Raw genomic sequence first — 20,711 nt, 5'->3', positions numbered from 1 at the left:
GAACTTAAGGGGCAGTTCTGTAGGGCCAGCTACAGAAAGAAATTCCCGTTGCTTATCCTGCTCCATTTTCATTTGGTGTAATACCTCACAAGTCTGCATAATTTAAAGACAAAGGAATTATACCGCCACCCGGTTGTAGGGCAGGCAAGGGAAGGGAATCTTCTTACGAAAAAGATAAATTATTATCACGTGGGACGTTAATAGTTTTAGGAAAATTCAATATTCAATATTTGGCAAGTGGTCTACGGTGCAAAAAAGTTTGGGAACCTCTGGTGTAGACTATAATATCTGTAAGAAGGGATTTATTATTGCGGGTCAAAGAGGCCCGGATTCAATCAAGGAGGAGAACAGATTATATTAACCATCACGCCGTTTCTCCACAGGGGTAGGCTGAGAGGATAGACCGCCACAAACTTGCTTTTTTCTCTAGGTTATAGTCGCTGTCTTGATATTTACTCTTGACAAGACAGATACTCACGCATTTGACTATGCCAAGCCTACCACAGGCAACACATTATTAATTTCAGTCTCATTACTGAAAAGCTTTTCTGCCACTCAAAGTATTAGTATTTATAGTCGTTTAATTCCTCCAATTCCTTTAACCAGAAAATTTACAGTCCCCTTCATTAGTTTAATGAAAATAGTAACAGGATTCACCAAATCGTCACTCGCTCAGTACTAATGTTAGTAACTTTGGTTGCAGAGGCTATTTCAAAATAAGCTTATTGTCACATTGCGTCACACGAGCTATGCATACATAATTTTATACCATAATGGATATTAATGCAGGCAACTGTCGAGTAGAGAATAGTTTACAATAACTCCCAGAGTCGAACTCAGCTTTGTAGTTAGAATCAGATATGTATGGATGAGAAAAAACTTCAGGCTTGTGTTTTCGACATGGCAATTGAGGAGGGTTCTTATGAAATAACAAATCAATAAGTTAGAATAATGGCTTATTTTATTAATCAATTTCATACATTGTCAAGATCAGTTATATATGGTTTGTAGAAATTCATGGAATTGCAGGAAAACCACCACAGCAGGATCTGGAACGAAAAACAAAATCAGTTCAACAGATCCTATGCAAAACCTACATCATGAGATAATTCTAAAATAAATTCAGTAAATAAAGCAGCCATGCTATTGTATCATGGAGATCAAACGGTAATTATTATCATCACAGGAAATTAATTGAAGTGAAATATTGCAAATGAATAAATGCAGATTAGGTGATAAAATGTACTACCTATGGCCACTTTCTATGCATATCCAGTGTTATTCCCATATCGTCATGAAATGTCACTTCTGCCACCAGCTTAAGTATCTGAGAAAAATTAATGATTATTAGAAAGGAAAGACCATAAGTAGAATATTATGGTGGAGGTTTGAAACCTCAGAAATTTGGTATGGGTATCTTCAACACTACTCAGAAGCAGAACTGGTTGATCATCATGGAAAAAAAATATTTAGTGGATAAAATATATATGGATTCACAAAAAAAAAATAGTAATTAATTGCATGGAGAAACTGATACATGTCAATTTTTATTTTTTATATTTAATTGATGAAATTTCTCACCTTTCTAAAATATTTCCAGGGGTCAGACTGGAGGGTAGGTGCTTAGTCCAGGCACACATTGAAAAAATCTGAGAAATAAAACTTTTTATTAAAAAAAAGTCAACATCAATGGAATGTAAAAGTGGAAGTTAGCACAATCAGCAATTTGGTATGGGTATCTTCAACACTACTCAGAAGCAGAACTGGTTGATCATCATGAAAAATGGGTCTTATTATAATAAAAAACAGCCCTTGCAGTGATTTTTACAAAAAAAATATCATTAAACGAGAGAATTTAATCAGTCTTGGGGTGGAAAGATTAAAGAGGAACTAAAATACTCACAATTGTTCATTTCGTGTTGTTTCTCAGGCCCCTTAAGATTCAATTTTTGGCAGTTTTCTGTAAATAAACGAAATTAATGAATAAGTTTTAGAGTAATGACTACATAAAATAATAAAAATTACTATTAGAAAATAGCACTCAGTAAATAAAGCAGCCATGCTATTGTATCATGGAGATCAAACGGTAATTATTATCATCATAGAAAGGCAAAATAAAATTTTGAAAATAGTTTCAGAAATATATGTACCTTAGAATTCATGGTAGGGAAGTTTACTGTCCAAAACATGTAGGGTCATCTTCCTGATGATCTGCAAAAGAATGAAAAGAATTATTAATAAAAGAAAAAATTTTAACCCCAAACGCGGTAAGTATTTTCTTAAAGACTGGATCAATTTAAAATTACAGCCATGAATTTGTATCATTTTTATCAAACGGTAATTATTTTCATCATAAAAACGAGATTTACAAGTCCAAAAAAAAATATTATCAGGGCAAGGATGAGATCAGTACAGAGCAGGAATGTCATTCGACAGACAAGGCAGAAATCGCTGACCAGCATGTAATGTGAGACCACGTTCAGTTTGTACCTGCATGGGCGCTGGTCATCTGTGAGAATTTAAAGCAGGCGTAGTGTACAAAATATTGCCTGTTGCAATACTGTCCTGCTGAAACCGTACCGCAGTCACAACTGAGCGGATGCGAGTCTGCGCCACTGCGTACGGCTGTACATACTCGTTAATGCATTGCCTTCAGCAAATACACCTAATGAAGGCCGTAAATACAAGTCTCAACTTACATTAACTTATTATCATCCACCAGTTAGATCTGCACCACCATCTCTGTGTGAGTGTGCCGCTTCATACCTGCAACAGAGAATTTTATGTTAAGTAGGGAATTATTCATATCAAATAAATGAAGTTGGAGGAGAGTCGGTTGCATCAGAGCGCTGTGGGTATGAAAGAATTGTCGTCAGCACAAAAGTCGGCCAGTAAATGTTTCATTTCTCATCATGTACAGTTGTACCAGTTTTTAGCAGTAGAAAGTATTATTGAGATTATTGTGAAAGATTTTTACAATTTATTTATTTAATATAAACGGTATAAATATACCATAAACAATGATAACATGTCACAGTTAAAATCGTAGAAATATTTTGAAAAAAGAATTACAAATATATGTGGCATTTGAATGTGAAATGACATTAGAGAGTAAGTAAACAAGAGATACAAGTACATAAGTTTCTATAGTGCAAATAAGGTAGAATTAGATTTAATTAATATTGATTGAAAAGATTTGATAGCATAGCCCTCTTGTACCTACCTTGCGTGCAGTTAAATAGATCTGCCACATCTGCGTATCTATTACTAACTTCATTCAACCTAGGTACAAGCGAGTGTTTGGAATACTCAGTCCTGATATTGTTGCATTTAAACAAAATTTTAGAACGAGTAGCTCTCGTGGGTATATGAAATTCAATGAGGTTAATTAAATCAGGACTGTCTATACTACCATTTACAATTTTGAACATAAATATTAAGTCGGATATAATTCTTCGATCTGAGAGTTTTAATAAATTTAGATTTTTCATCAAGTAATTATAATTAATATTTTCAATGGGAATACCGAGTTTAAAATTAATGTGTCTTAGGAATTTATGTTGAATTTTTTCGATTGAATCTGAATGTAATTTGTAGTGGGGGGACCAGATCGAGGAGTTATATTCGACTTGACTACGAACCAGGGATGTATACAAAATTTTTAATGTTGAAATATTCTTGAAACCTCTGGAATTTCGAAGAATGAAGCCTAGCATTTTCATACATATAGGTAAAATTACCTTGTTGTTTCCCATAAACTGGACTAGTTTTTTTTTATGTCAGAGGTAGCATCTGTGTGGAAGTGATGAATTGGCAATTAGACAATTCTCAGCTCCGTCGTATCTGTTAAAAAAAATTCATTCATCAGTTTTCAATTCATTTTGGTTCAAGGATCAACCTCTAGACTAGACTATTGTGATCATCAGAGCGCTGTGGGTATGAAAGAATTGTCGTCAGCACAAAAGTCGGCAAGTAAATGTTTCATTTCTCATCATGTAAGGAATAGTTTCAGAATAATATAGAGTACAATAAAAGGATAACTTTAATTTCTTACCTCAGAAATAAGAAAGTCTTGTTTTCTTCATTCAGTGTGGATGTACCTGAATCCCATTTTAGAGACGATCCTAAAAAAACAAAAAAGGTTGAATTAAATAGTGAATTGGAAATATTTCACCGTTTGCACAACTGGGTTTATTTGCTTCAGATTGTGTTCATCAGCATCATTTATATGACGGGAAAAGAAGACATTATTTAAAATATTGAATATCATCATTTAAAATGCACTAACACATTTTATTTGTCTACTAGATTATAATGAGAAATCATAACTAGAATTTAACTTACCACCAAGTCTGAATCCAGTTGTGGTTTTAGGGAGCAATGGTGAGTCTCCTAAATTTTCTGAAAATAAAAAAATAATTATTCTTAGAACATTTCTACAGAACTGTATTCTACTGGGCTCAGATTGTATCATAAATACGATGGGAAAAGAAAACAATTTGATAAAAACAACAAATCGTAAATCAGTGGCAACAGCCGATTAATTACAAATATTTTTAATATTATTGTAAGTATTTTAAGAAACTTACCCAATAAAAATGGTTCAAATTGTATGGTCATCTTATTACTGACATCTAATAGAGCACATCTGTAAAACAAAAATATTAATGAAGATTTTTTTAAATTCAATTTACTTAATTTTCTGAAATTGACAAAATTGTGTAGCACTTAGTAAAATATTAATTTGATGGTGATAAATGATAGTCTAAAGAAGACATGTCATTGCATGATTGACGGAACTAGTCGAAACGGTTGGGTTTACATGAAAACTATTTCAAAAATAATTTTAAGGAAAAGGGTAATTTGTAAGAAATATATTATTTTTCCAGATATGTATTAATTAATATAGTTGTTTCACCAACCAAAACACAATATTATTCAGATAGATACAAGTCGATCGTGGTTAGATGAAAATCACGAGATGCTGACATTCATTCACTTTTTCTGTGGTCATTGAAACAAACTTAGAAGAGACTAGATCTGTTAAGTTAACAACTCATAGTCACTTTTGTGTTTTAAGATACTTAAAGCGGGGTCAATAATGCTATATTATTAGGATAATCAGGACAATCTTATTTCAATTGTAATTTCTATGTTTTTTTTTTTTAACAACTCCTTGGTTACGGTCATTATCTGGATATACTATCCGTGTGATTTGCGAAAACAATTAAGAGTTTCTGATCCTGGATATACTATCCGTGATTTGAGAAAACAATTAAGAGTTTCTGATCATTTTCGACAACCATAAATAACATGAGCGTTCATAACATTTTGACGAGGCGGGTAAAGAGGGGCAATAAATTTATATTTAATAAGTTCAATAGAAGAAAACTACACCAGATGAAATTTGCTGGGAAAACGTTTTTTAATCGTCTTAAAAATGTATACATATGGAAAACTGCAGGGTCAAATATTTAAGGTAACTTTCATCTTGCTTGATTGATCAAATGCAGTCGAATTGACTCAATAAAAATATCATACAATGTCAAATATGAGTCAAGATATAGAACTAACACTCTCCAGATCTGGAAATGCGGAAAAGGTATGACTGGCAATAAGACTTTTACTTTTATAAAAAATGAAAAAAACACAAACAAGTTGTGTACAGCAGTAACAACAAGGCTGCTTTGAAGCAAACGAACGGTTTCAAACAGATGTTCCATTTATTCTTAACATTAGCACCACAGGAGGCTGAGAAAAATAAATCCCTCATGGCCCATGTCATCTTGGGGATGCTGTCCACTATTTATAATGCTCTATAAATTTCTTGTTTGGTTGTTGTAAACCACGAATTAAAAAAAAGATTTTCGCATACATTGGTTTGCCAAAAACAATACTTAAGTATAATACATAACTTTCTACTAAAAGTATAATATAACAATGGCTTACGATCAAAACAAATTATATTTCACTCACCTACTGTATCACAGGGCAGATGCTAAATTAATGAAGACACCGTAACTTCCAAGAGTCGGTGTGTTAACATATCAGTAACACTGGCAACTATACTTGGGCAATAAGCACACTGTTGGGGCCGCACGTGTAGTGACTGGACTACCATGAGCCGGAGTTAACAGCTTGACCGATGCTTCAGTAGAAAGGGTAGAAACTCTTGACCCAAAATTTAGTTTGCAAAAGTCTTTTATTCCATTTTTTCATCTGTTTCAATCATCAAGCCTTTCTATTGTATTTACTCTTTGATGCTACATTGGGATACCCATATTTTAAATTTACCCATCAAATCAAAAATAAAAGCTGGATTCGTGCAGCTATTTTAGAATAAAAAAAAATTATTTACATCAAATCAAATTTATGAATCTTATTATGAAGTTCTGCGGGTATTTTAAGACTGGTTGTTTCGGAGAATTTGAACAATTCTTTAAATTTCAACATTAATTTTTAAGTTCTGTGGAAGATTTTTTCAGGATCGGTTTTTATTTCAGTTTTGTCAAGCAACTAGTTAACTAATAATGATATAATAACAGAACTTGAATAAGACTTTCACAGAACCCGAAAATTAAGGTAGAAATTTGATGAATGTTAATTCTCTGAAACAAGCCGTCCTTAATAATAAATCATTAAGTTCTCTTGAACACACAATATTACCAAACCCAAAGGATTCACTCATTACATAATTCATTCAACATACATACACTTGGGATGGGTTGTTTTGCAGAATTTATATAACTTCAAAGTTAATTTTTTTCAAAGTTCTGAGAAGCAACTGACCCATAATTATAATAACAAAATTTGAAAAGGACTTTCACAGTACTCTAAAATTAACATTGATATTTGTTGAACTGCTCAAATTCTGTGAAACAACCCATCCTAACCCACATATCCGTATTTGTCAGCATTTAGATAATTTTACTTGAGATATTAAGTCTTAGGATGGGATGTTTCACAAAATTTGAACAATTCATCAAATTTCAAAGATAGTTTTCAAGTTCTGTAAAGGTTTTCTCTATTCAAGTTCCGATTATTGGTGAGTTGTTTCACATAACTGAAATGATAACATAAGTTAATGAATTTATTAAATCCTGTGAAACATCTGGGCCTTATACACTTTTTCAAATGGCATTATTTTATTCCAGTAGAATTATTATGTAGACGACGATTCGATCATTATTTTTTATCACCTATATCCATACATTCTGATCACAAGTGATTATCGGGAAAATTATATATTTTTTTGTTGTACTATTTACAATATTGAAAAATAATGGACCACATACATTTTGTGTGCCCAAAATATCAACATTAAAATATTATGCAGTTATCCAGAAAATAATGGTACGTCGCAACCCAAAATGACAATCATAGTCATAGAATCCGGAGAACATTGTAGAAAGATAAAATAAATTAGATATGTATGCAGTTTCATGCAATATTGTCCGCCACGTCATCAGTGAAATAATTACTCTTCTTCAGCGAAATCAACCATGCTTAATGCACTGTGAATTCAATCTATGAGTAGCAAATCACTTTCATTTCAATGTTCCCCATCCCCCACTTATATTTTCAGTTTAAATTAGCTCTCGATACATTCATAAAAGATTGAGTGCATCTCAATATCATTAAATGTATTAATTAGAAACAATGGTCGAAGACCACATTTCAAATATTGCTTAGTAAAGTTTGTTAAATATCCTGAAAGAAAAATCATATTTAAAATACAATGGGGCAGCTATTTTTATATTCATTATTCAAGAAGATGAAATTGAAATACATAATAATAAATTGTTAGATTTTAGTCTAAAATCAATGGATTTTATTGGGAGAAGACAAGATTGACGAGTCACCCAAAGCAGCAAGTAATAAATAACTAGGCAAAAAAATAAACACAACATCTTGTTGATGAATTTGCCTTCTAGTATTTAGGGACAATAATAATTACAGTATCACTAATCCGCAATGCCAAAAACCAGGCAAGTGTCCAATAAGTGAAAGCGGCGGATTATCGTGTGCATGCGTGCATAGATAATATGCTAAACATTAAAACAGGTATCCTGTAAAAAAAATTTCTCCAAGTTTAAAGAAATTTTAAAAAATATAGCTAAGTAAATTATCATATTTTGGTTTAAAGTGAATGTGTCATGATCACACTTAAGGTAGATTGCCATATGAACCAACAATAAAAATAACAGCATAATTTAGTAGTAGTCAGATAATTGAGGAGCGGATTACTGAGTTTATTCTAATTGTGTTCTAGAACTCCGGCTAGAATTTTTTTTTTTATAAATCTTCACGATGCTTAGCAAGTTTTTAGAAAGATACAAGTTATAATATTAATTCAATACATTTATTATCATGGCAAGATAACGAACGGCTTACAAAATAATATTCCCATCTAAGACAGTGATGATTGAAATTTTAAGACACTACAAATAAGATAACTTTACTGAAAAAACGAAATTTTAATTCAGATTGTAGTGCACCAGAATTGCACATTGCAGTTGGTCTTAGTCTAAGAGTTAAATCAGTATGTCTGACAATCAGCTTATAGCGAGTTCAATGTGAGAACTAATGAAACTAATGTATGTTGAATAATATTAAATCATTAGCAACACATAAGATCATGATTAATTTATTTTCCGTATGTAAGGTTATCAGGACCTTCCATTAACCTGAAAATCAAAAACAGTAACAAAATAGCCATATGATAAGGAGGGGTGAATTATTTGATTTTAAAGAAATTGTCATTTTTCATTTGAAAGTCTGAAGTTTCATAGTTGGGAATGTCAGTCATGGATAAAAAAAAAAATAAAAAAAAGATTTTAAAGAATAAATTAATAATTTGTCAAGTCACAGTTACATTTAACAATTGATTATTTAAGATGTCATTCCAGTAGTGGGAGAAAATAAACATTGAAGGATAAGGAATGAAGGTCTGTTGCGCGCATAAATGCACTAACCGCAGAAGATCCGGTTCATATTGATAGGAAGTATACTCCACCATAAACACAACAAAACATTAGTGTGGTTCTTGATTTGTACTTGTTAATAATGTTGGCAGGTGGCATCAATGTACATACTTTGAAGGACATCAACAAAAGTAGACACCCAAGATCCAGTTGGTATTGATAAGTATGGTCCACCATAAAAAATAGAACATTAGTGTGGTTCTTCTTGATTTGTGGTTTTAATTTTGACAGATGGCTTTAATATATATTTATTTTTTAAGGATATCAACAAAAAATAAAGGGACAACCCACAAACCCAAAATTATCAAGTTAAACCCCATTTTAGAAATAATTCAAATAGTTCATAAAAAAATATATTCTCCCAACAGAAATCCACTACCTTGACCTACATGGAGTCTTTTCTTAGTTTTATTACCTTTTTTTTCTTCCCCAAATGTGAACTGAAAAGTCACAGGTTGCATGAGATCTTTTTTTTTCAGAATGAATTCTGGAGTTCCAAACAACTTCCAAAAAGGCATTTAAAAACGTATCAAAAAAAAAATTAGAATACAATTTTTTTGCAATAAAATACTGAAGTTGGGAAAATTAATTGCTTGCATATTTAATAACGTTAGTACTGGTAGTGAGTGGGCAGCGTCACTTAAACCAATCTTGACGCATAATAAAAATAATATGAAAATAAAAGATTGGAATACGTATAAATTAATTTGTGTATTATGTTTATAAACATACAATAATTGTTACTATTATTAGGTGGATTAAAAAGAGAACCACAAATACTTAAGATATCCTAAGCTATTTTATCAGCAAAAAAAATTACAAATCCTTTCATCCATGACCGAATAAAAACAAAATATCTATTTTAAACAGGAAGATAATAAAAACTATTATAAAAGATATATTGCAGTCAGAATTGAATCGGCACCGGCACACGCACACATTTAAAGAACTAATGTAAGTGGAATATTCAGTGGCTCGAGATTCCAGAGTAGAAATCACATTCATCACTCCCAGTCACAATGAACCTCTTGGGTTTTAATATAATATATTAATTCTACTAATTTCAGTATCTTTTCTCTTTTGCCTGATAAATAATAATATTAACCTCATTATTTAACTATTTTTGCGAGACAATAAAATGTATTATCGACGACCTTAACTATCCTAAAATTACAATTGCGGTCAAAACTATCGTAACCTGCCTATTTCAAATGTCATAATGGGTGTTAATTCTTCCTAGTGCTCAAGAAAATCATAATATCCAAAGGATGAAATATAACTTAAAGCCAGATAAAAAAAAAATAAACTAGATATGTCAACTTCCGATAATATGGTAAGCGGGGGGAAAAATATCCCACTGTTGATTAAATAAAACGTGAGGAAGTTAAAGACAGAGACAGTTGACTGTCACGACGCAACGCAGGTGTCGATTAGTTGTTTGTTTAGTAACGCCGCCTCTTGTTGGGGAAGTCTTCTTGCCTCGCGTCCCAGCGACCCGGTCCATCTTCATACCCCATGCGGCCACCACCGCCCATGGAGTCGTAGTTATCCAAGCCGTACGCTGAATCCTATATTTGATGGGTTCACAACAATACTTTACAATAACCCCAAAATGAGACAATTCGCACATTCACCCTGTCCATGACTGTTGACCTAGACGCCATATTGCAATGCGATGGGAGATATTTCAACGTATCCGGATTAGTCCGTCTTTTTTAGTCGCTTCTATTCCATTCCAGGAATCATTAAGAAAACTTTCAGAAAAAGCTTATCTGTAACAATTTCTTGTCAGGGATATATTGATTAAAGTCCGAGATGCAACTTCTTGCCCAATAGTGAAACTGTTATAGAAGTTGGAGTTGGTTAGATCTATACCAAACACCAAATTATTAATAATAGTTTCTTTCTTGGACAGGAAAAGGCGCATACTTCATAGTTCCGATGCAACAGAAAGTATACGTAATAAAAGCTGACGGGGCAGATGGTTGCCAACATTCACTGAAGAATAACAGGGGAACATATGTCAATGCAATAAATCCAAACGAGGGTACAACACATTCTTCAAACACAGCATTTTTTATAGATGTAATTAATTAGTGGTTCTTGATATCAGATGGACTCGCAGGTATAGTCATAACAGTTTATGCAATGATTATGGATAGATTAAAGTCTCAAATAAAACTATGTTTGAACAGAATAAGCTGTAGCTGGTCAAATATAAGGTATTAAGAATATTCAATGACTAAGAAGCAGAATATTTTATAACAGAGCTGGGGCAGCCTCAGCCATCGGAAATTATTTTAAAACGATTTTTTTACACTTCAGTGAGAATAGCAACAGGCAGCCATGAAATATTACAATTTAAATTGGTATAGTGCAGAAAGCCATACAAATTTTAATTTGTGTAGCGCAAAACGGAACTTATGAATGTCAGTGAAGATCCTGAGGTAAAAATGTTGGTAATCCAGAATTAATTGCAGTCGTTGTTCGTAAAACTAACACAATTTAATTTAATCAATGCTTTAGAAACCCTACCGGTAATATATTATTTGTAGGAAGTCAATTCAGCTTCAACTACACAGATTATTTTGTAGTTTTGGATATTCAGTAATATTCATTCCATGGGAATGAGAAACCACATTGCAATACAACTCATTTCAGTCTCAGCATGGAAAGAATGTTTAATAAGATTAATTGATAGAGTAAAACTTAATAGTATGTTTTAAACCAAGAAACCATTTTTTGAAACGTTTGATAATGATAATTTACGTATTTTTCATTTGTGTGGTGTAACAGCCAGGGCCTTGTTGCCTTGACCTTGCAAAAAAATTGGGTCAGTCATAAAATAATTCAACACTACATGTTGAACTAGGCATTCAGCTAGAGTTTGAGCTCTTTGTATCACAAAAATGACTGCTGTCAAACAGCAGAGATTTTCCTTTGGAAATAATCTATTATAAGAAATTGAAAAGTAGTCTATTAAACCCAGCCCCGAAATGAAGTACCTATGCAGTTACCCGCAGATGAGCCAAGAAATTATTTTATGAAATATGTTAGTAATCAATACCATTCTTCAAGATATGCACGGTGGATAGCGGTAATATCCAGAATATGTAAATATAGAACACTTTCAGCATATTACAAGATGTTTTATGAACTGTCAGTACTTAGGCTGAAAATAGTGCGTACAGTAATGTGTAGGTGAAGAGTTGTAGTAAAACGTTGATGGTCACAAGTTACAACACGCTGCGTACTAGGGCAATCGGTCCAGCTCACCAGCGCAACGCTATAACTGATACGCTTTCTATAGAGTATGAGGGCATTCAGTGCGGCGCGGTTCGCGTGAACTAGTGGGAGTACATGTCCACGGTTTTACAAAATTGACAAGTGGGTTAGTACAGAGGTACGTACATCTCCGCCCTCCACTTTGGTACATATCTAGTAATTTATACAAAGCGGGACTAAGTTAAAATGTGGGAGGCATCATTTCAATTCCGTGTGTAAATATGATATTAATAAGAATAAATTAATTGAAGACAACTGTACCCAGGAGACACATAAATAAAGTACAGCACTAAGACATCATGTAACTGGTGGTCACCGACTGATTGTACGTGTCCCACTATTTCCAGCCTTATGCTTACACAATAATTAAATTAAAAATTCGAGGTGCTAAAAGAAATATTGTGACAAAAAATGGTTTCAAGGAAAACTTTAATTAGCCGAAAATACTTCACGTTGAAAATTATTGTTTGAAAACATTTTTTTTTAAAGATGTTATATATGGGGGGTTAATCTTATATATATAACCCTTGCTACAGAATTAATAATAAAGTGAAAACTTGCAGGCGGTGTGGAATCCTGCCATCATGATACAAGTCAGTCTTTTCAAAACAAATTAACCTCTCAACGGGTTATATTTAGGAAAACCTCTCGACTTGCTAATTATGAATGTTAGCTCTGAGAGTAACTCTCAGATATATATTTTAGTGTAAAAGTAATACATAAGCAAGGTCAAGGATAATAAATAGACTTGCTTGCAAGAGCCTGAGGGGATCACGAGAAATGGAGTGAGTGAGAATATTAAATATAGGTACGCACCATCTGCAAGCCCCCCATGTCATAACCTCCCCCCCTCTTGCTGTCCACTAGGCTATTGTCATAGCCACCTCGGCCACCCACGGCGCCACCCCCCATGCCCTGCTCCTGTTGGTCCAGGATTCGGTTCAACTGTTGGGCCTGGAAAACAAATAACCATTAAGTCGAGGGAAACTTTATTTGAATCATGTCATATATTCGCGAGAGAGAGTTTGTTTGTCTATCCAAATATCGACACATCAGTTATATGAGAACAACGATGCTTCCTTAGGATAACTTTATATTCCCCTTTAATGCAATTCTATGACTGTACGAACATCAGAAAAGAATGAGAATAGTAAGGGGTGTGTGAGTGTGCTTGTGGTGGTGATGAAGTGCTCACCTTCATGAAGAGTGTATTCTCCTGCTGGCGGCGCATGAGCTCGTCCTCCTGCAGACGCATGCGAGTGGACATTTCCTCCTGCTGTCGGATGACTGACTCGCGTTCCTTCTCGCGCTGCTCATCGGCCTGCCTCTCCGCCATCTCCCACGAGCGCTTAGTCCTTTCGCGGTCCTGCTCCCTCTGACGCAGCTCTGTAGAGATAATTTTTATTTACATATTGTCCCAAACACTCTTAACTTATTTTATTTAACTTGCGCTGATAGATTGTTTACCTCACTTCGACACATAAATTGTATAAACAACCATGCTTCCTGTAGGTAATTTAATATTCCCCAAAATCCAATTTTACTGTCTCATTTAAAAAGATGTAAAATTCCGCAATTTTTTGGGGTTCCTCTCATAATGGTAAAATGGAAGGTTGCACTTACGGTCTCGCAGAAGCTCTGTTTCATGCTCGTACTTGGCAAACTCCATCTGAGCCTCAAGCTTGTCCTCCTCCATAATCAGTTCCCTCTTCACGGCCTCCTCCTTCTGCTTGTACAACTCATACAGCTGCTTCCACCTGGTGCCGTATTCGTGCTCGAAGCTGTTGGGCTCGGCAAACCGTGGACCCATCTAAATAACATCATAACAACAGTTATTCGTTGCACATACATGATATATATTTTTTTCTAGGGATAGCGTAAAAGTAACAAAACAATGTGCAATTTAAATAAGGAAGTTTTCAAAGAAAAAAGGAAGTAAGGGGCTCATGTCCCTCTAATGACTATATTATTTCATGAATATCTAGAATTTGTAAATTCATCGATTTATCGCTACGGGCGTATATTTAAATGAGCACCGTGGCATCCTTGAAAGAGAGCTAAGTCAATCTTACCCCTTAAAATTGAAATACACAAACCAAATTTCCTTTGGATAGTGCAACAGAGCAGGGGATTATATCAAATAAATAATTGTTTGTTCATTTTACCTCTCGGGCTCGAATGAAGTCTGGTCCCCTCCTGGGAATGGCTTTCTCAGTATATCCGTCCATCTCATCTACTTCATCAAACACCTCCACTACAACGGGACGCAGGGAACTGGAAAAATCATTTAAAACCAATATAAAATCGATTTAATACCCTTGCGCATAACTAAATAGATATAAATTAACTAAATCATAGATGTTTACCTCACTTCGACACATGAATTGCATAAAGCAACCATGCTTCCTGTAGGTAATTTAATATTCCCCAAAATCCAATTTTACTGTCTCATTTAAAAAGATGTAAAATTCCGCAATTTTTTGGGGTTCAACGGATGGGATGATATATAAACTTACGCAGTAAGGAAGAAGCAGCGTTCTGTGCAATGACGTGTGGCAGCTAAGGCAGCGGCCTTGCGGAAGAACTCAACCACTCCCTCTCCCAGCGACTTCCCTCTCTCATCCACCTTCACAATGGCACGTTCCACCTGCACAAATTCATCCAACATTCATATTACTTATTTCAGGCAGTGATCTCAAAAACGTGTGAGAGTATTGGCATTTGATTGTCAACATATCATCGACCCAATGAATGTCATGGATTAGACAATAAAGGTTCCTAGATTGATATTTAATTTACCCCTGAACTGGCACCTCATCATTCCAATAAATAGAATGTGAAGTGTGGCAAATATCAGGGGAAGCAGACTACTACTTATGGAGGGAGACACTACATGATTGAATGCAGCTACAAGCAGAATGGCTACGAGATCCGACTACAACAAACATTATATTTACTAGTGGAAAAATAACATACCTTTCCAAAGATTTCAAAGGCTTTGTAGAGCAACTCATTGGTGACGAAGGGGGTTAGGTTCTTAACCCGGATGGCGGCATTGTGCGGAGCAAAGCGCACCCTCAGAGGGCGGCCCCGACGCATCTTCCCATCTACCTCACGTTTCGCCTTCTCTGCATTGGCTTTGTAATCCTAAAACATAAACAACATTTTTAGTAACTTCAAGAAATAATCCTAGTGGACAATATTCAATGAAAGCAAAGTATAAATAATCAAATATTTTATGCCTTACATATTTGAAAATCCTAAATACAAATGAGTATCATAAGATTCCTTCGAAGCAGGCTATATTTTATCTACCCCACATATTGGCACTTTGTAGATCTATCGTGTAGAATTCAAAGCGTGGCGTAAAATAGGGGCAAATCGCTATCTAATGTAATAGTAAAATAAAATGTTTCATTTGAACTTACAATCCGGATGAATGCAAAGTTCTTCTCCTTGTTGACAAACAGCTCAGATGTTTCACCAAACTGGCCAAAGGTCTCCAGAAGCTCTTCCTCTGTGACATCGTTGGTCAGGTTGCCGATGTAGAGGCGGTTCCTGCCAGAGAACTTCTGTTCAGTCAGGTCCAGTGGGGGCAGATCAACCATGGAGCCAGACAGCTCCTTGAGCTTGGTGTTCATGAAATGTTCCTGTGGAAAATACAAAACTAACATATAATTCTATGTATACATACACGAGCCAAACTGCAATGGCTTTATTCCTATTCCATTATTAGCAGCTGTACCATACGTCAGTATAATTCCCAAGGGTGGTTGGTTGGTTTGTTCACTCTGCCCCTGGCTTGAGCTACCTGCGTCCAGCAAGAGGTCATATTGCATTGTGACTTACGTCTCGGTTGCCTTGCATCCCCTTGTCTCCCTGGAGGGGCCTGCGACCGCCGCGTACGCCTCCACGCTGGGAGCCCCCACCACCTCCCTCCTGGCCTGCCTTGTTGATGCTGGAGTTGCTACTGTAGTTACTATTTGGACCCGGGAACTGGTTCTGAACAAAAATAAACTATTTAGAATATATTTCTATTTTAACCTTAAAATATATATATCATTTCCCGGTGGAACAAGATGTTTTTTTTTTATGATGATCAGGCGTATAATAAGAATTAATGTTTACCGAATGTCGACACATTAATTGCACAAAACAATCATGTTTCCTATTGGTACTTCAATATTCCCCAAATTCCAATTTTACTGTCTCATTTAAAAAGATGTAAAATTCCGCAATTTTTTGGGGGTTAGATTACATGTAATTTTAGAAAGTTGTGTTTGATACTTACATTTTGTTGACCAGGTTGGACAAGCGGGCGAATATTGGCATTATTCTGGCCAGCGGGACGAGTATTCTGGTTGGCAGCCTGGTTGGGCTTGGTCTGCTGGTTATTGGGAGCATTGTTTTGTCTGTTGTTATTCTTGGGGCCCTGAAAAGTTTATAACGTTAGTAAATTTATCTCATTTTTAAATAACCTTTATTGGTGAATTTACAAATCAGTTTATTTAAATTGGCATCATAGGCATCACTATACATAATGCTCAAACTACTTTCATCTAGCATCATTCTGAAATATCACATCAAATAATAGAAAATCAAGTTTGTCAGGTTTCTCCAACACCAAAATTTCAAAGATATCTCGCATAATAATTTTATTTAAAAATATTTCATTGAATAAATAAACTTACATTTTGGTTATTCTGTGGTCCGGGTGGGCGCATCTGATTATTCGGGTTATTTTGATTGTTCTGGTTGTTTTGATTCTGCTGTGCAGGCGGCCTGTTTTGATTGTTCTGATTGTTCTGGGAATTCTGATTGGGAGGGGGGTTGTTAGGTTTTGGCTGGTTGTTGACCGGGGCTGCTTGGGCAACTGCGGGTCTGTTCTGGTTTTGCGCCACATTTTGCTGCTGCTGCTGCTGCTGCTGTTGTTGTTGCTGCTGCTGAGCGGGACGAGCTTGGTTATTCTGATTAACCTGAGACTGGTTGGGCTTGGCCTGGTTAATAGGGGGGTTAGATTGGGCCGATGCAGGCCTGCTCTGAACGGGGGTGGTGACTTGGGGTAGGGGTTTGGCAGGAGTCACAACCTTCTGTTGGACAACAGGGGCAACAATGGGTTTGACAACCTGGACTGGTTGAACAACCTCTTCCTTCACTGGCTCGGGCTTGTTGACAACAGCGGCAACCACAGGCTCAGGCTTGACCTGTTGCTGTAAAAAAAAATACATATTTTAGGATCGATGAGTTGCGTTTAATATAATTAAAGCTAGACGAAAGAATTCAAGTTATCAACCTCGAAACTAGCGCCAGAATACAGAAATATTCACTGGTGTGAAACGTTTTGTGCCATACATTATTTGAAAATCCTAAACACAAATGAGTATCATAAGATTCCTTCGAAGCAGGTTATATTTTATCTACCCCACATATTGGCACTTTGTAGATCTATTTTGAAGATTTCAAAGCGTGGCGTAAAATAGGGGCGAAATAAGTTATAAGTTTTTACTATCTATGAATAATTGTCACCAAATGGTTTGATGTTCACTCCGGGAACAATCGGTGTCAACAAGCCACGTGGCCGGCGGGGATTGAAAACTTAAGTTATTGCTATTATTTGATCTAAACGGTGACCTATAAATGGTCATGGTACATACCCACTGCGTTGAACAAAAGATAAATCGTAATTAGTATGCCCACGAGGTAGGATAGCACTAATTTTGCGAACGGAGTTATGCATTACGCATATTATTCAGAATCGGACAATATATATTTACGCGAGTTAGTCAAAACACGAAACGTAAAATGAAGTGACGCTTTGAAAATGGACGCTCCGGCCGCCATTTTGAACTATCAAAAATGTGATAAAATGAAATGCGCTTACCACTTTGACGTTCTTGGGGGCCCCCTGGTTGTTAAAGTTCCTGTTTTGGTTATTGTTCTGGTTCTGGTGCTGGTTCTGGAAGCCTCCGGGAAATCCTTGCTGATCGAATCTGGAGTTCCTGTTATTGAAGCCCCTGTTGTTTCGCCTATTACCACCGCCGCCTTGCCTCTGGGGCTGAGGCGGTCCTCCCATTCCCATGCCCATTCCGCGATTATTTCCGTACATTATGGGTTATACGTTATAAAATGTCAATTAATACAAACAAGAAAGACTGTTCCCTCTTCTAGTAACAACGACTTTACAACTATATTGAGACAAATAAGAAATATTACTGCACACGTACGCCGGGTAAGCGTGTGTCCAGAGAAGTGGGCGGAAATGGATAAAAAAACGCTTTATATATGTGCCGTGGCATAAAATGGAACTAAAATATAATTTGAACGTAGCCAGGGTTACGTTTAGTTATTTGCAGAACAGGCACCTCTAAAAATAAAAGTTCTTACGTTAAATTTTATTATACATCTGTTGAAAACAAAGAGCTCATTCGTCTTGAGAAAACGACGTATTAATTTTTTTTGTGTCAATCGTGGTAATTTGTATCAAACATATATTATTTATTTATTTATGTTTTACCTGCGACTAGAAATACTTTAACGTATTTTGCGTTCTAGACATCAAAATATTTTAATTTAGAGCCAATACAAAATTAAAATATTTACTATGCGTACATCCCTTTTGTGATTTATTTTTACAATCATATTGGCCAGATTTTTGAATATTATTAATGTTTTGATCGACAAGCAATAATATTTTATTCACACAACAACTTGAGGAAAGAAGTTTTACAAATAATAAACACAAATTGATCAACACAATATAAACATTTATATTCTGTTTTCTGTTACATTTATTTATTCAGAATTATAAAAGTGAGTCGCCGTTTTAGACAAATATGTCAATATATAAATGTTTTATTACGTTGATTGTGTTGAAAGAATTTATGAAAATTTAATGTTTTTGTGTAAATGCAGTGACCAAATAAAATAGTCACTATAAATTATTATTTCGTAGAAAAAACATGATACAAAGGTTTACCCATGTTTAGCACACAAGAGATTGTATTGTTGTTGGGGGAATAAGCACGTTACCAGACTACAGCCGGTTACCGGACGATTTTTCCCGGTCAGTGCTGATTTAGCTCGTCGTCCCATCAATCCCACAATGGCTACTCTGCAAACCGGAGTCTACTTTACTTTTCTGCGCACTGTATCCGGTTTTTGCCGTTTTCGTACCGTTACCGAGCCAGTGAGACGGCGGGCTTATCATTATAATATTGCCATATTGTCTTGTTTATGGGTGCCGACCACGGAGGAAGTCTTCCTTCCTCCGTGGTGCCGACACATTACGCATAAAATAGTTTTTTAAATATCACTAATTGACTTGTAACTGGCGTTGCTCGGGGTTTTGAATGATTTGGAGTCTGGAGTGAGGTTTTGAATTCTATTATAAACATTGACTCTTCTCTCCTTTCTATAAATATAATATGCATATTTTCTATATATATTTATACACGTCTCTCACGGTACTAACTACCAAAATAAAACACTTCCCCTTTTTCATCCCGATTAGGCAAACCGGATGAAAAAAAATGTCATGTAAGACGGCTATTACCGAAGTTTTAAACCAACTTCTGCTTTCCAGCGTACATCATTCCAGATTCTTCCTACAAATATTAAGACTGTTTGTGCGCTTAGTTCTTCTAAATTACAAAACGGATTTTGATAGGGTTTTTACTAGTAGTGATTTGCCACTGGAGGTGTTCTGCCATATAATCAATTTTAGCCTTGATCGATCGGAAATTTTTTAGTGTTTGGTTTGAGAGACGAGTCACTGAATGCACCTAAATTTGTTCGTTTATCGCATATTTTAGGATTCATGAAAAAATTATAAGAAAATCTTTTAATTTATAAAGCGTGAATTCTGCTTATTATTTACTTAAATAATAATAATATCTTTAAAATTATCTTTTTAGTACCTACTTGGAGCAATATTAAATATTACTTCTGTATGTATGTTCTATATGACCTAGTTGTTAAGCACTGCTATAAATTTAAATTTTACCATGATTGTTTAAATATGTAAACACATGATCAATGATTTGTAAGAAAATATATTTCAATAATTTCGGTTAATGGAATTTCAATAACAAATAAGTCGGTAGAGATGATGGACATCTTTTGTTAGAATGTGAAACTACTAAGTTAGCTTTATGATTAATCGAAGATTTCAACGCGCTAAAGCTTATGAAATAATTCCAATAGATGTTTTAAAATATCTTATAAAATTGCCCATATTTTGGCCAGCGTGAAGAAGCGGGTGTTTGCAAATTTCCAAAATGTGGCCAAATAAGGTCCAGTGGTTAAACTATAATCTTTTGACTCTTAACTCGAAAAAAAAACGAAATTCATACGTTTTAGAGCGACGGAAGCGAGCCATCCTAAGGAATAATACCTATATGATTTTTTTATACGTAGATGATCTGACTCAGCTACCTGTAATTG

At 35.0% G+C, this 20,711-nt stretch overlaps 1 protein-coding gene and 2 non-coding genes across 5 annotated transcripts; all 3 read right to left on the bottom strand.

The window, feature by feature from the left end:
• Positions 1–943: 943 nt before the first annotated feature.
• Positions 944–18,510, bottom strand: LOC149417333 (uncharacterized). Of its 3 annotated transcripts, none has more exons than XM_089640221.1 (21): positions 18,151–18,510; positions 16,961–17,479; positions 16,561–16,701; positions 16,119–16,271; positions 15,698–15,919; positions 15,246–15,416; positions 14,786–14,916; positions 14,435–14,543; positions 13,893–14,079; positions 13,465–13,655; positions 13,086–13,223; positions 4,590–10,552; positions 4,345–4,401; positions 4,055–4,124; positions 3,741–3,843; positions 2,700–2,766; positions 2,151–2,211; positions 1,904–1,960; positions 1,582–1,649; positions 1,250–1,327; positions 944–1,049 (listed from the first exon to the last, which is right to left on the bottom strand). In XM_089640221.1, the coding sequence occupies exons 1-12, from the start codon at positions 18,373–18,375 to the stop codon at positions 10,427–10,429; spliced, it is 2,313 nt and encodes a 770-aa protein (XP_089496347.1). In that variant the 5' UTR covers positions 18,376–18,510; the 3' UTR covers positions 944–1,049; positions 1,250–1,327; positions 1,582–1,649; positions 1,904–1,960; positions 2,151–2,211; positions 2,700–2,766; positions 3,741–3,843; positions 4,055–4,124; positions 4,345–4,401; positions 4,590–10,426. The 3 variants fall into 3 exon arrangements, with proteins under 3 accessions (XP_089496347.1, XP_089496349.1, XP_089496348.1); XM_089640223.1 differs by having other exon boundaries at positions 4,590–4,648; XM_089640222.1 differs by lacking the exon at positions 1,582–1,649.
• On the bottom strand, positions 1,394–1,461 carry LOC149417335 (small nucleolar RNA snR61/Z1/Z11). Its single transcript, XR_016303330.1, has one exon. It is a non-coding gene; the product is annotated as a small nucleolar RNA snR61/Z1/Z11 (small nucleolar RNA).
• LOC149417334 (small nucleolar RNA snR61/Z1/Z11) lies at positions 1,716–1,783 on the bottom strand. The gene has a single exon (XR_016303331.1). It is a non-coding gene; the product is annotated as a small nucleolar RNA snR61/Z1/Z11 (small nucleolar RNA).
• Positions 18,511–20,711: the final 2,201 nt, after the last annotated feature.

This window comes from Hesperophylax consimilis, chromosome 15, assembly GCF_061612785.1.
Source record: "Hesperophylax consimilis isolate HC1 chromosome 15, BYU_Hcon_1.0, whole genome shotgun sequence".
Lineage (NCBI taxonomy): Eukaryota > Metazoa > Arthropoda > Insecta > Trichoptera > Limnephilidae > Hesperophylax > Hesperophylax consimilis.
This window is presented reverse-complemented; position numbering and strand designations above follow the sequence as displayed.